Below are 14,072 nucleotides of genomic sequence, written 5' to 3'. Positions count from 1 at the left end.
AACAGCGCCATCTTTAGCTGGTTGTTTTTTTCTGTTAGGTCTGCGGCTACAAAAACACAAAGCGTCCAGTGACAGTGCTAGGTTCCCAAGTAATCAAGGCTCTACGTACTGACATTACTAAGCCTCCTTCCATCCTTGTGGAATGAGAGTTCAAGGCCTGACTCAGGAGAGGTAGTGTAGGGCAAGCCCATGTACAGTGCAACACTATTATCACACTACTATAAAGATATTAATGTCCGGTCAGACTTGTGGGTACATAACACACTATGAACTCAACGATCTATCACTAAATATTTACATTGTAAATGGTAAGTCAAATCACAGAAAAAACAGAAGATAATACACTCAATTTAACCCCTTCCCTGCTCATGACGGAACCACTCCGTCATGAGCCACGGGCGCCGTGTGCTCATGACGGAGTGGTTCCGTCATGCTGTGGCCGTTGGCGGCCGCTCCGCCCACACGGCGCTGATTCCCCGCCTGTGCGGGCGATTAGCGCGAGTGGGCGGAGTCATGACAGAACCACTCCGTCATGGGCACAGTGCGCCCGTGGCTCATGACGGAGTGGTCCCAGGAGGCTTGTTTCTGGTCCAGGGAAGACATGGCTTGGCAGTTCGGGCTGGACTGTTCCCATGAGGCACAGGGTCAGACTGATTTGCATAAGGCCATGTCTGAACTGGGGTGATGGAGTGAGCTAAAGAATGATGATGGATTAAACCCAGATCAGTTGACTGGGGGTGAGTGCTTGCAATGTTCAACACTTCGTCCATCATCCGCTTTGGTTTTCAGATGCTCATAAGACGCATAACTCGCCACTTAGTGGTCCTAGAGGGACCAGGGAAGCAGCTTCACATAGGTGTATTCACCTCTATGAATGGTGGGGAAGGAGGGGGGGGGGTCCTAATATCTGTTTGTCCTACTGAAATGGAAGGTAAAAAGGCATAAGGTGCTCCTCTCAGGCAACACCGGCTTGTCAACGCAGCTAGCTGGATAGGAAACCAGAGCTTTGACCACCGCAATGGCTAGGTCAAATGAAGGTCAAGGCAAATAAGACAAAGTGGTGGTGTGAGGAAGTGTACTCACCAGACAGAGTACCCACTTTGCCCACCTGCACTTTTAGTAGTGGACTTCCAGTTTCTGGTGAGGTGCAGAGAGGGTTTGTCTGCTCTGTGTCATCTTGGGCCCCTGCGCTCTGCTCTCCATGTGAAGGCATCAGTGAGGCTTGCCAGGAGAGCTGTAGCAGGGCTTCAGGGTTGTTTCCAGCAAAGGGAAAGTGTTCAGCATGCCGCTCCACATTCTGGAATCACCAGGTTTAGGAGGTTGCATGAAGGTCCAGATTCAAAGGGTGATCAACAGTCGAGGGGAAATCCCAGTTTTTATGTCCATGTTTAGACTGTTGGGTAAGTCACAATGTCAGTAGCAGTCAGTGGATGCTTCTAGTTCAAAGCATGTAGCCAATAAGGCTGGGGTATAGTTTCTCTCCTCAGAGAAAAGACATCGAACATCCTCTCTCCAGAATGCAATGCAGGGGCCTCTTCCCACATGCAGAAATCCGGGTGCACCTTTCATGGAAACGCTGATGTATTTATTCTAGACAGTCCAGGAAATCAAAGACCAGTACATGAAGAAGTGGTGGATGGGGCAGCATCTATTCTCTCTCTCACAACCAACACTTTTACAAAATTAAATGTTACCAAGGTATGGATAAACTTAAGAAAAGGTGCACCAACAGGGTTTGCAAAGCATTTACCATGCACGTACATTCTGCTGATTACTATCATTATTAGAACAGTGTATGCACATAACGTTGACAAATATTAGACACTTAAAAAAAATAATAAACATTAAGTGGCTGCCATAATTACCAAGCATCTGGACTTAATTTACACAGCAAGGTCAGTAGACCGCTCCCCTTGGTGCAACCATGCACCCCAAATATAGGGAATCCAGGAAAGTGTAGGCTGCATAAAACCAACCATTCTTAACCGGACTGCTCTGCAAAAGTCAAACTGTTGCTAAATAAATGTAATTTTCTAGCATTCAGGTATCTGCATACATGGAAATGTGTTCTTAATGGTAAAAGTCCTACCATTCAGCATTACCTGCTTCTACGGATGAAAACATTAGCCAAAGGGAGTGCGTGGTGCTATCATACAGGTCAGGAAATGGTGAAAACCAAGATCAAATGAATCCAAAAAGTTTAAGGAACTGATTTGATGTTGGGTGATCACAGTAGATTCACATATCTGGAGAGGAAAGGCAGACCGGATGCCCAAATGACTTTGCATTCACAGAGCCAGAGTAAATTACTTTGCAAGTGAAAAGTCCCAATTCTCAAAGCATTAAAGTGCTTCAAGATTTGTAGTTGCAAAGCATGGAATGAATAGCACCTGCTGAACATATGTTATGTGAATTTGTAAAGCAGGTCTAATCACCTGTGAGAGCATCCAAGCACTAAGGAGGGCAGGCCTGGCGGGGGGTTGGGGAGGAGGTGATCATGCCTGTTTCTTCTGGAAGAGCCATGTCTTGAGGTTCTTTCAGAAGTTCATAAAGGAGGGGGAGGTTCTGAGGTGTTTTGGGAGGTTGTTCCAGGTCTTGGCTGCGCGGTATGAGAAGGAGCATCCTCTGCTTTTGGTCTTCTTAATGTGAGAGAGGTGTGTGCTAACCTGAGATGTGGACCGATGGTGTCTGGTAGGTTGGTAGAAGTTGAAGTGGTGGTTGAGGTAAGCTGCACCTGTGTTGTGGAGAACTTTGTAGGGGTGGGGGAGTAACTTAAACTTACATCTTTCCTGTACTGGGAGCCAGTGGAGATTGCTGAGGTGTGGGTTTTTTGTGGAATGTTCAGGATGAGACTGGCGGCGGCGTTCTGGGTTGTTTGGAGTCGGCGTTGGACATGGGCTGGGATTCCAATGTAGAGGGCATTTCAAAAATCAAGTCTACTTGTGATAAGAGCCTGGGTGACCGTTCATCTGGTGCTCAGCGACATGCACTTGAAAATATTGCATAGCATTCGCAGCATGTGGAAGCATAATGAGGAGATGCGTTGATCTGTCTGCTATCGAGAGGTTGGTGTCCAGAATGATCCTGAGATTCTTGGCATAATCAGTAGGGGTGGGAAGCCAAGTTCAGAGGGCTACCAAGAGGCGTTCAAAGGGGAGTGGTTGCTGCAGAAGATTAAGACTTTGGTTTTGTCTGTGTTGAGCTGGAGGCAGTGGTTTTCATCCAAGCAGCGACGTTGCTCATGCAGTTGGCGAAGTTTGATTTGGCAGTGCTGGTTGAATCCTTAAGGAAGAGGATGTGTTGTGTGTCATCGGCATAGTATATTATGTTGATGCCGTGGCCTCTGATGATGTCCGCAAGGGGCATCATGTAGACATTGAAAAGTCTTGGGTTGAGCGACGATCCTTGTGGGACTCTGTAGATTAGTTTCTTGGGTTCTGAGGTGTGTGTGTGTGGGGGGGTGGGAGTCTAACTGAGTTCTTTACATGAGGAAGGAGGATATCCACTTACGGGTCAGTCAGCAGATACCCAGGTGCTGAAGCTTTTTGAGTAACTTGTGGGTGACTCTATAAAAAAGCTGCAGAAAGGTCGAGGAGGATGATTACAGCCGTTTCTCCTCAGTCGAGGATACTTCAGATGTCATTGGTGGGCATTATGAGGTCTGTCTCTGCTGTGGTTAGCGCGAAAGCCTGATAGATAGCTGTCTAGGAGTTGACGGAGGCATAGGTGGCTTTCTCAGTGACTTTAGCTGTAAAAGGCAGGAGAGAAATGGGTCTGTAGCTGCTGAGGATGTTGGGGCCCGCTGTTGGTTGTTTCAATAGGGCATTGACTTCTGCATTTTTCCAGCAAGACGGGAAGGTGGCAGTGGTTATTGAGGTGTTGATAATAGCGGTGAGCGTGGGGTACATGATCGTTCTTCCAAGGTTGTATATGAAGTGGAGGCATGGGTCTGAGGGGTATCCTGAGTGGATGGTTTTCATCAGGGTGGTGTTTTTTTCATTTTAGAGGGGTTTCCAGTTGCTTAGCTGCTGTTTGACAATGGAAGGAGGTGTCCAGTTGGTCAAAGGAGTTCGTAATCGGTATGCTGTAGGTCGAATGTGTTGTAAATCTAGGCGATCTTCTGTCTGAAGACGTTTGAGGAGTTGTTGCAGAGTGCTTGGGATAGGATGAAGTTGGCAGCTCTGGGATTTGGAAAACTCCTTGATGATGGTGAAGAGTTCTTTGCCTTTGTTCGAGCTGGCTTTGAGTCTGAGAGTTAGGGCCTTTTTCTTTGCGTCTTTCAGGTGTTGGTGGTAGAGGCTGAGGGCGGCTTTGTATGTGGATCTTGCGGTGATGTTTTTGTCAAGTCTCCATTTTCTCTCAAGTTGTTTGCAGCGGTGCTTAGACTCCCTGAGATCATTTGTGTACCAGCTGGGACATTTGTTGGTTTTGTAGGTCTTGTTTCTGGTGGGGGCGGTGCAGTTGGCGCAGTCGGGGAGCCATTTATTGAAGAGCTTGATGTCAACATTGTGGTTCCCGGTGCGGTTGGGTCGGCATTCTTGTAGGGTCTTGGTCCATTTTTTTCTGATATTTTGCCCCAGCAAATAAAGTCGAGGGTGTGCCCTGCCTTGTGGGTTGGTTCTTGGACGAGCTCGGTGAGTCTGAGGTTGCGGAGGCTGTGGAGGAGGGTTATGGAGTTAGGGTCTCTGGTGTTTTCCAGGTGGAAATTGAGGTCCCAGAGGAAGATGTAGTTGGTTGATCTGATGGAGAGGGGAGTAATTAAGTCTGCAATGTGGTTGCAGAATTTTGCTCGTGGGCCCTGGGAGGATGGTAGGCGAGGGTTCCCATAAGGGTCGCGCTGTAGTTCATTCGTATTTTGAAGTGGAGGTAATCTTGGAGGTTGGTGCCTAAGTCTGTGGAGGTGGTGCAGTCAATTGCTGCAGCTTGCATTAAGTTGGTCCTGGGGTGGGCAGGACTTCTGTTGAGGGGAAGAACGTTGAGTAGGAAAACCTGGGCAGTGGTGGTGTCACTTGGTCAAAAGGCGGCAACTGGATCAGGCTGGAACAAGCAAGAACTGGAGGCCATTGGCAAGTGGCAAGTTATGTGCCCAGGTACATAGGCAGGTACCATTTGTACACTGGAAGGAATTTAGAACTCCTCACTCTGCACAGAGTAAGGCTGTTTACAGCCCAATGCAAAGAATTGAGCTGTGACCAATCGTTGTGCATCATGTACAGTATGCCATGCACTGGAGGATATTCTGCCACAATAAAGACAGTAGGCCAGGGGTTATTCTATCAGAAGTTTTCCACAGGCAGAGACTTGTCTAGTTTATGACTGACAGCTGTCTCTACATATCATGTATTTACAGTCAACATGTCACTCTAAATCAGCCTTTAAAATTACAAGGCACTTATGTATGAAAGCTTCTTGTTTAAATAACAAATTACATTAAGGTTCAAGCTTGCATCAAATCAGGAAAAGGCTATGCAAACTATGAGTTGTTAGGAAAGTAAGAAAAAGTAGAATTATAAAGTCAATAATGTGGTCAGATTACAGACAAAGGTGTTATTTTTTTGATCAAAATGCTGAAATCGTGGACATTTAAGGTAAGAATCTATGGTTTAAGATCCCATTGATATGTATTCAGAAGAATTGTTTAGAAAACCAAAAAATGAAAAACATTAATAGTACTTGCTTCTAGGTTTTCAAATGGTGACTGTGCCACAGAAGCATTATTACCAGCATAGATGGCCATTGATATACATTATCACTTTAGAAGCACATTTCAAATCCTGAATGTCAAGTAAGTGACAAGTCCATAGGGGAGAGGATGTAGCCTTATGGCTAGTGCGTTCGACCTCAAAGCTGGGGAACCGGGTTCGATTCTCGGTAACGACGCTCAACATCCTGTGATTCTGGGCAAATCACGTAATCTTCCCGTGCCTAGCAAAAATGAATGTGTCCATCTGCAACAAAACTGGTGCTTATGTAAAGCGCTCCGATACCGGATATTTTGGGGTCTAGTTTGCGCTTTATAAAACTCTTACAAAAAAAATGGCTGTGCTGAAAAGTCTTTTGGCTTAAGGGGAATCTATTGGTGGTCAAGTCCACAGTATCAAATGCTGATGAAAGGTCAAGTATAAGAAGTATTCAGCAACTCCATTAGCATTAATTGAATTCCTTAGGTAATCCCAGATTTATGTTAGTGCAGATTCAGTGCTTCTGCCAGGTCAGAACCCCGGTTGTTTATTTGACAGTGATTTGTTTTGTGTGCTGAAGCTGGAGTTTTTTTTCCATGGAGTTTACATAAGGAGAGTCATTTGAATATTAGTCCATAGCTTGCTGCGTCAGACTGCCCATGTCCTTGTTTCTTTAGGTTCGGTTTATTGTAAGATGATTTCAGGTCAGTTGGAACCTTTCCAGTTGAAAGGCAGGAGTTGCTGATTGCTGTCACCACTATGGCTGCAGAAGGTTAGAGGAGAAGACCTTGTAAATGGTTGAGAGGCAAAGGGCTGCAATGTTCATATACTTTTCACTAGATTTCAGGTTTACTATTTTATAAGCAAGCAGGAGGAGGAGAGTTTAGGTTGTTTTAGTGGAAGACGACCAGTTTAGTGAGGCTAGCAATGAGAAATTAATGCTTGCTTTTTTGTTTTTTTAGAGAAAGATGCAAGATTACCATCTTTTGAGGAAGTGCTCTGTCAAGGCATTTAATAGTTCCTGAGGGTGTTTAATGCTTACTGAAGTACAAAAGTTATGGAATTCAGCTCTTATTTTGAAGAGCTCTTAGGTGTAGCATCTGAAGTGCTTAAAGATCAGCGAGATTGTTTGCCTTTCATGATGGAGTCTTGTAGGTGTTGTACTGCCTTTGAATCGGCTTATAATTGAGGTTACAAGTTTTCCTCCATTGTCTATCAAGGTATCTGGTATCACTTTTTTCACGTTTCACATCCAAACTGAACCACTACAATCTGTCTGTGCAATGGGAGATGAACTGTTTTGAGGGATACCATGATGGTAAAAGTACCTGTTAGCCACCAAAAGAACTGCTTTATGTGCACAGTTGGATCAATCCGCAGAAAAAAAAAAAAAAATTCTTGGAAGGGGTTTAGGCCAAAACTCTTCCAGAGACTAGTAGACATAGTTGTAGCAGGCTTTACAGGTGGCCAAATGTTCCCGTTAAGGTTCGATATTGTGACTAATAATATAGAGATCATTCTATGTAGTGGTGCTGCTTCCTGTGATTGAGATGAGTACTTTGGGGCAAATATACCATCAAGGATGTGTCCTACTAAATGGGTGGGGCCAGTGACTTATTGAAGGATAGTGAGAGCGTTATGGTTAAAGAGTATACAAGAGTTCTGCCACTGTGCCAATTTATTGAACAAAGTATTACGATCTTCTAAGAAACAGGGATTCTGAAGGTCCCTTGTAGTGTCAGATATATCGAGTGTAAAAGAGTATCTGCGAAAGATGGGTTGTGTGGCAACATTAATTGATAAGAAGAAGAAAATAAGTAGGGTAGGTATATTATGGATTATATCAACAATATGTGCTACACGCGAGGCAAGTGAATTTTAGCTTTGTTGGCCCCTCGTATCCAACATCTATATGTTGCTACCACAGAAGTCCTGTGATAGGTTACACTTGAGAATGGGGGAGGAAGGTGCATTTTCATATCTGTGAAGCAAATGATTGGTCACACAACTGTATCCATTTACAAGCATTCTGCTGCAAGAGAGGGTTGTTTTCCCAAAGTGGGAAACAGACTTATACTGGATTTTAAGTGTGCACCTTCGCTGCCCATCTTGTGTAGAGGAACCAATGTCTTCCTTGAGACTGTAAGGATGTTCCGACCACAGAACGCTGGTTGAATGATTTATTGTACACATCAAAATAGGGATGCACACATTAGAAAAAGATGACAGCTGCTCAAAGCCAGCTTCTCTGAATGACAGTTGCTGCAATATCACTTGGCATTCTAGAATGCCATCTGATTGCATCACAATGACAACAGGCAGCAGGAGAATGGTATCTAGGATGGACAAGTGAGTGCGTGTCAGAAACAGGTAAACCAAGTCGGAACAATGGCTAACCTATTTTGAGTGGCTGCAGCCAACTGTAATTGTAAATTGTTTTGATTTAACGCTTACTACCCCTGGCAAGGCATTGAAGCACTCTGCGGTGAGTAGCAAGCTACTCCGGAACCCAAGATTAGAGGTTACTAGTTGGTAGATTTGTAATATGTAATTCCATTTTTCCTAGCGGATCAGTTGTGGTATATGTGTTAAGCTTGTGGTCTCGAGTGCTCATGCGTTTAAGTACAACCATCCAGGAATCCTGAAACAACCTGCTGCTTCAGCTAGATTGAACGCGTGCCCTTCAATTAAATCAGAATTGGTCCTCGAGCTCAAAGCATTCTCTTTGGCTGCTAATCAGGATTAGTGTGACAGCCTGCCCTTTCCAGGACTATTTTATGGTGAAAGGAAAAACTGGTCAGAACAAACATGGAGAAGTTTCCCACAGAGGGCATTCTTAGCATTGCAAAGTCCATTACTTGCCTTACAAGTGAACAAAAAAACTAAATGGTGGATAATGCCATTTCGGTATTTCGACAGTTGTTTTACCTCACTACCACTTTCAGGTTATGACCAGGCACAATGTGAAAGCAGAATTCCAAACACCACAAGTGAAATGTGGGAAAATATGTTATAGGAACAATCAAAATTTGCGTTTTGATATTATAGCACTGGGTTGGCACAAAAACCTTGATAATCCTTTTTTAATAGCAAGGCAATTAAACATTTTCACACACTATTTTGACAAGGACACAAAAACATGTTCTGCTCAATATCATATAAAGTACTGGTTATCAATTTTAAAATAAAAAGGGTGCACCGAACAAAATATTGCTTAACTTACGCTGGGATCATGACATGAGTTGTACCAATCGGAACAATCTCCATTGACTTTCCCCAGAATTTGTTTTTCCATCTCACATCTGCAAATAAACAAAACTGCAAAATCAGAATCAAGATACATGCAAAATTTAATCACAGACAAAAATAGTATGGGAACTATAGGGATACAGGCAACAATATATACCTAGAGAACATTCATAAAGACAATAGCTTATCTAATAAGATATTAATTTGCCTGTGAGTGCTTGGCACGTTTTTCATTTTTACCAACGTGGCACTGCACATGGTCATATAAAACAGAAGCCTGTTCCCTATGAGGAGAAATGTAAATTATATCTTTTTTACTGCATTGATAGTTAAATATGGATAGGCTAAGAAGCTATAACAAGGGATCTGTTGCGCCACCACCTCCTTTGCAGGTGTGGCAGGGGCTCACTGTCCTGCATAGGCCTGCCTGGACACCGGAGAGCATGAGAAGGTGCTCTGCGGTCGGTGGCTGTTGATTTTTGCATATGCAGTGTGTTCATCACACTTTCTTTTTTCCAGGCTGGGCTGTGGTCCGTCCGGGCCTTGCTACTAGAGGGCAGTGGATTTGTTGGTTCTTCCTCTTGGAGCACATGTTGCCAGTGACAGCAGCAACGGTGTCACAGGGCAGTTTGGGGCATAGTGAGACATGCCCTGCAGTACACTTCAGGTTTTCCACATTACTGAGGTCATTCTGTCATGGATTTCCCCATATATTATTGAGGAGAACCAATCAAAGATGGTGCCTACTTCCTGGGTGAAGGTTTCATGCTCCGGTTTCCTGTTTTTCCAATATAAGATGACGAAATAAAATCATCTGTGTCTCAGAGTGCTTTTTTCCGATGGTTCATCACACATAGTTATAATTTTTGTCGAATGCCTTCTTCCTAGTTTCAACCTTATTCTTCTCTGCTTCTGAGGTTATGTTGGCAGCTGGACTTCCACTGTGCTGCAGGTTTCCTTGGAGCACGATCTTTAACTACAGATTTCAAACCTTGGAGATTTTTTATGCCGTAGGTGTAGCATCCTCCCCAGCCTGGGTACTCGCCAATGACTGCGCAACAAACGGAACTTGGTATAACACATCTTTATTCTTCAGTGTACAACTGCGAACTCAACATTCTAAACTTGCATTCACTTCACTACGCTCTTAAGCTTATATCACAGTTCTATGGAGTCTGTCAGATGGCACAAGCATTCCGTCAGTGCAAACTTGCATAACTCTACTTCTCCCCCTTTGTTAAATATATATATATTTTTACAAATGTATACACAATCATAGTTCAATGAGTCTTCGTAGCGCTTTAATCACACATCCCAACCATGTCTTTGGAAACTGGAGACAGTCAGTAAAAGTGTCCATGACCTGTGTTGGTAATATAAGAACACCACCAGTTAAGGGGTTTTCACTTGTCCTTTCTGACCCAGTCTCTATATTGACATCAGTGCATGATGAGCGATGAGCTATATGTCCGAAATGCAAGGAATCTTGCATAATGGACTTCCCAGGATGTTGGGTTGTCACCATGTGTCCTTTGCTGGTCACTACCTTAAAGGGCACAGTATCTAAGGGAGCATCAGATTTTCGTTTCCGAGACCGATGAACAAGCACTCGATCTACGCTGGAAAAAATAACACCCTTTACATATTGGGGCTTACCTACATAGGCCTTCATGTTCCTTTTATGATACAAGTCTTTTACACAGATTTCTTCCTCAGTACTTGATCTTCTGGTGGTCCATTGAGGGAACTTGGTCGTCATTGCTCTTCCGAACAGCAAGGTTGCAGGGCTTTTAACTGTGGTCGAACAGTAAGCTCAAACAGTAGAATTCAAGACAGTTTTAAGGTCGAGCTTTTCCAGTACTGTACACTGAACAGCTTTCTTAAGAGTACTCATGAAACACTCGTCCAGGCCATTGACCTGTGGCCAAAGAGGTGTGTTCTTCTAATGCTGCACATTAAGATGACTGAGAATGTCTCTGAATTCTCTACTGTTGAAAGGTGGGCCGTTGTCGGATTTTAAGATCACAGAAACACCACATGTCATGAAGATGCCATCTAACCTCTCAATGACTCTTCTATCAATGGAAAACAGGAATATTCATCAACAATCATTAGGTGATGTCCGTTGTCAAAAGGATGGAAGAACTCAACAGCAATTCTTTCCCGTATGTGCTTTGGCAACTCTGACATGTTTAAGGTGTGTTGAGTTGTTTTCGATGAAAGGCAGTTGCATAGATGACAGGCCTTCAATTCTCTTTCAACTCACTCATCGCGATGTGGAAACCAGACTCAGTCTCTAAGCGCTTGTTTTGCGGCCACGATTCCACAATGTCCTTCATGGGCCACTTCAATCATCTATTGTCACAGACTCTCCGGAATAACAATTCTCAAACCTTTTAGGATAATGCCTTCCTGAGTAACGGACAATACATCTTAGACATTTTTGAACTTTTGGTACTCACTGTCTCAGGTAAGAGGTCAAGGGTGCTGGTACCAAGATTGATGTGTAATAATGTCTTTTAGTTTTAACATGTCACTATCTTGACTCGTGGCAATGTTGATTTGTTCCACGAAATGAAAGCTGGTGTGCTTGATTTCACAATGGAATCTATGTCTGCTTCAGCCAACTTGGAAGAGGTCCCAGGGCACTGCAGAGGAACTCTTGAGAAACAATCAGCAGGGTTTTGATTTTTCCTGGATGATGGAAGATTGTGTAGTTGTATTCTTGTAATCATAGACTCCAACGTTCAGAACAAGGAGGCATCATTGCCTTTGGATTGCCAATGATGGTCAACAGTGTTTGCTTATCTGTCACAAGTCTGAAAGGCTTCCCATACTAAAATACCTGGAAATGTTCACAAACCCACACCACTGCTAAGCTGTCTTTCTCAGGTTGTGAATCGGTGCATTCAGTTTGGGACAAACTTCTCATTGCATAGATCACAATATGTCTTCAAACATTCGGGTGTCTGCTGTGCAATGATTGTGCCTAACCCAAAGTGGCTAGCATCAACAACAACCTCAGTATGAAACTTTGGATCAAAGTATGCCATTTCAAGTGTGGTTCTACATAGCATGTTTAATTTTCTTGAAGCTTTGTTTGCATTCACGTGACCAATGAAATGAAACATTCTTTTTCATCAGGTCTCTTAACGGAGCATTCACAGTGGCAACGTTTTGTATATATCTCGAACAGTAGCTGGCTATGCCAAGGAATAAACGTAACATGGAAACATTTTGTGGAGATCTGGCAGTATACAACACTTGCACTTTAGCGGAATCGCGTGTCATACCCCCATCAGAAAAGATATGGCCAAAGAATTTTAACTTTGTCTAATGGATCTCGCATTTCTCAGCATTCAAAGTTAAACCAGCATCAGTGAGCAAATGATCCACTTGCATGAGAGCTTTATTATGTTCCTATATGTAGCTCTGAAAACTAATATGTCATCAATATAATTGAAAGCATTCATGTCAGGCTGTATATGTCGAATGACATCTTGAAAATGCTCTGCAGCTGATGACACACCGAAACATAGTCTTTTATATAGGAACAGACCAATATGTGTAGAAAATGTAATGTACCTGCAATTCTCCTCTAGTTCCAGCTGATGATAACCTTTATTCAAATGAGGGCGAGAGAATTTTTTCACACCATTCAATTGTGTTATCACGTCAGCAATGTGCGGACCTGGATGTCGTTCTCTTTCAACTGCCGTGTTCGCTCGACACATATCCACGCAGATGCGTAGAGCTCCTTTACTTTCCTTTTTGGGTACTACCACAATGGAAGAAACCCATGGGGTTGGACCAGTGAAACGCTCAATGATATCATGTTTAAGGATTCAAATTCTTTTTTCAATGGTTTCCTGTGTTGGAAATGCAATCAGTCGGTGTCTTTGAGCAATAGGATGGACATCCTCATTAATGTGTAATTATACTTTCAAGTCTTGAGTTTTCCCAACCCATGAAACAACTAAGGGAATTGACTTACTATATTATGATGAGCATTCATGTCATGGTTCACTGATATCAGTCCCATTTCAGCAGCTGTGCTAAAGCTGAGCAAACAGGCACTTGATGCTGTACCTTGAAGTAAATGAATGAGTGCTTGAACATTTGTGTTCCTGTGTTTCCTCGTTGCTACAAATGAACCTTGACTTTTTAATGGCGTAGATACAGCCCATGTATACACTTTAGTTTTGGATGGCGTAAGTTGAGGCAATGCAGATAGTTAATTGCGTTTCTCCTCGGGCATAATGTTTATCAATGCTACACTGTCGATAATAAAAGGTATTGAGCAACCGTTGACTTTAGGTGTGATTTTCAGACAATGTTTGAATGACATTGGTGTTTTGTCATGTCATCCTTTCTTTGACCTGTGTTTTTTCCTCACATGCGGCCAGTCCAACATGTGCACGTGTCTCTGAGGTAAACACTGACAGGGCACAGCTAACTTCTTCACTTTCACTGGATATTAAAACTGAAGTTTTTGACGATTTAGAAGACCATCACCTTTGCTTGGTGTCGACTTGCCTCAGCTTGTGTTGTCGCTTTACTTAGCTGGTGTCCATTGAACATCGCTTATGGAATGCACTTACTTTTCCTTCGCCTTGCAGATCGTTACAAAATGGTTCTCCTTCCCATAGCCTTTGCAGATCTGCTTAATGGTGAGACATTTACCTTCATGTTGAAATGAAAATCCATAGCTGAAGCACAACTTCTTTCTCCATGGAGACATCACTCTATACCCTTCAGCCTGGTGCTTGGGCTTACATATCTTGTTCATGACCCACTCACTCTGGGCACCTCTGACTGCATGTCAGCAGATTGTCAATCAGCACACCCTTCAGCTCTGGAGGCCATGAGAATTTGCTCCAGACTAAGTTTGTCTCAGCATTCGTCATCAGAATGAATCTGACAGCCATCCGTCAATCACTCTGAAGCATCATTAAATTAATTGAACTTTGATAAGCGTATCTAGTCTCTCAACAAGTTCGTTGATAGCTTCACCAACTTTGTCATTCTTGACTGAAAATGTATCTTTCCTAATCAATATTTGACATTGGACTGAACTTGAGATTCAAGACTGCGATTATTTGACAGTATGCAATTTTGTCAGCTCACCACATTTTCTTAAGG

General features: G+C 43.3%; 1 protein-coding gene across 3 annotated transcripts in view; it reads right to left on the bottom strand.

Annotated features, from left to right (window-relative positions):
• Nucleotides 1-14,072, bottom strand: part of OSBPL3 (oxysterol binding protein like 3) — an 812,031-nt gene that overhangs the window by 82,382 nt on the left and 715,577 nt on the right. For all 3 annotated transcript variants that reach the window (XM_085631654.1, XM_085631656.1, XM_085631655.1), the window contains one exon: nt 8,905-8,983. In XM_085631654.1, coding sequence (XP_085487780.1) covers nt 8,905-8,983 — 79 coding nt within the window. The remainder of the gene's footprint in view (nt 1-8,904; nt 8,984-14,072) is intronic.

Source organism: Triturus cristatus, chromosome 10 (genome assembly GCF_964204655.1).
Source record: "Triturus cristatus chromosome 10, aTriCri1.1, whole genome shotgun sequence".
NCBI lineage: Eukaryota > Metazoa > Chordata > Amphibia > Caudata > Salamandridae > Triturus > Triturus cristatus.
The sequence above is the reverse complement of the archived record's forward strand: the minus strand, read 5'-3'. Positions and strand labels throughout refer to the sequence as shown.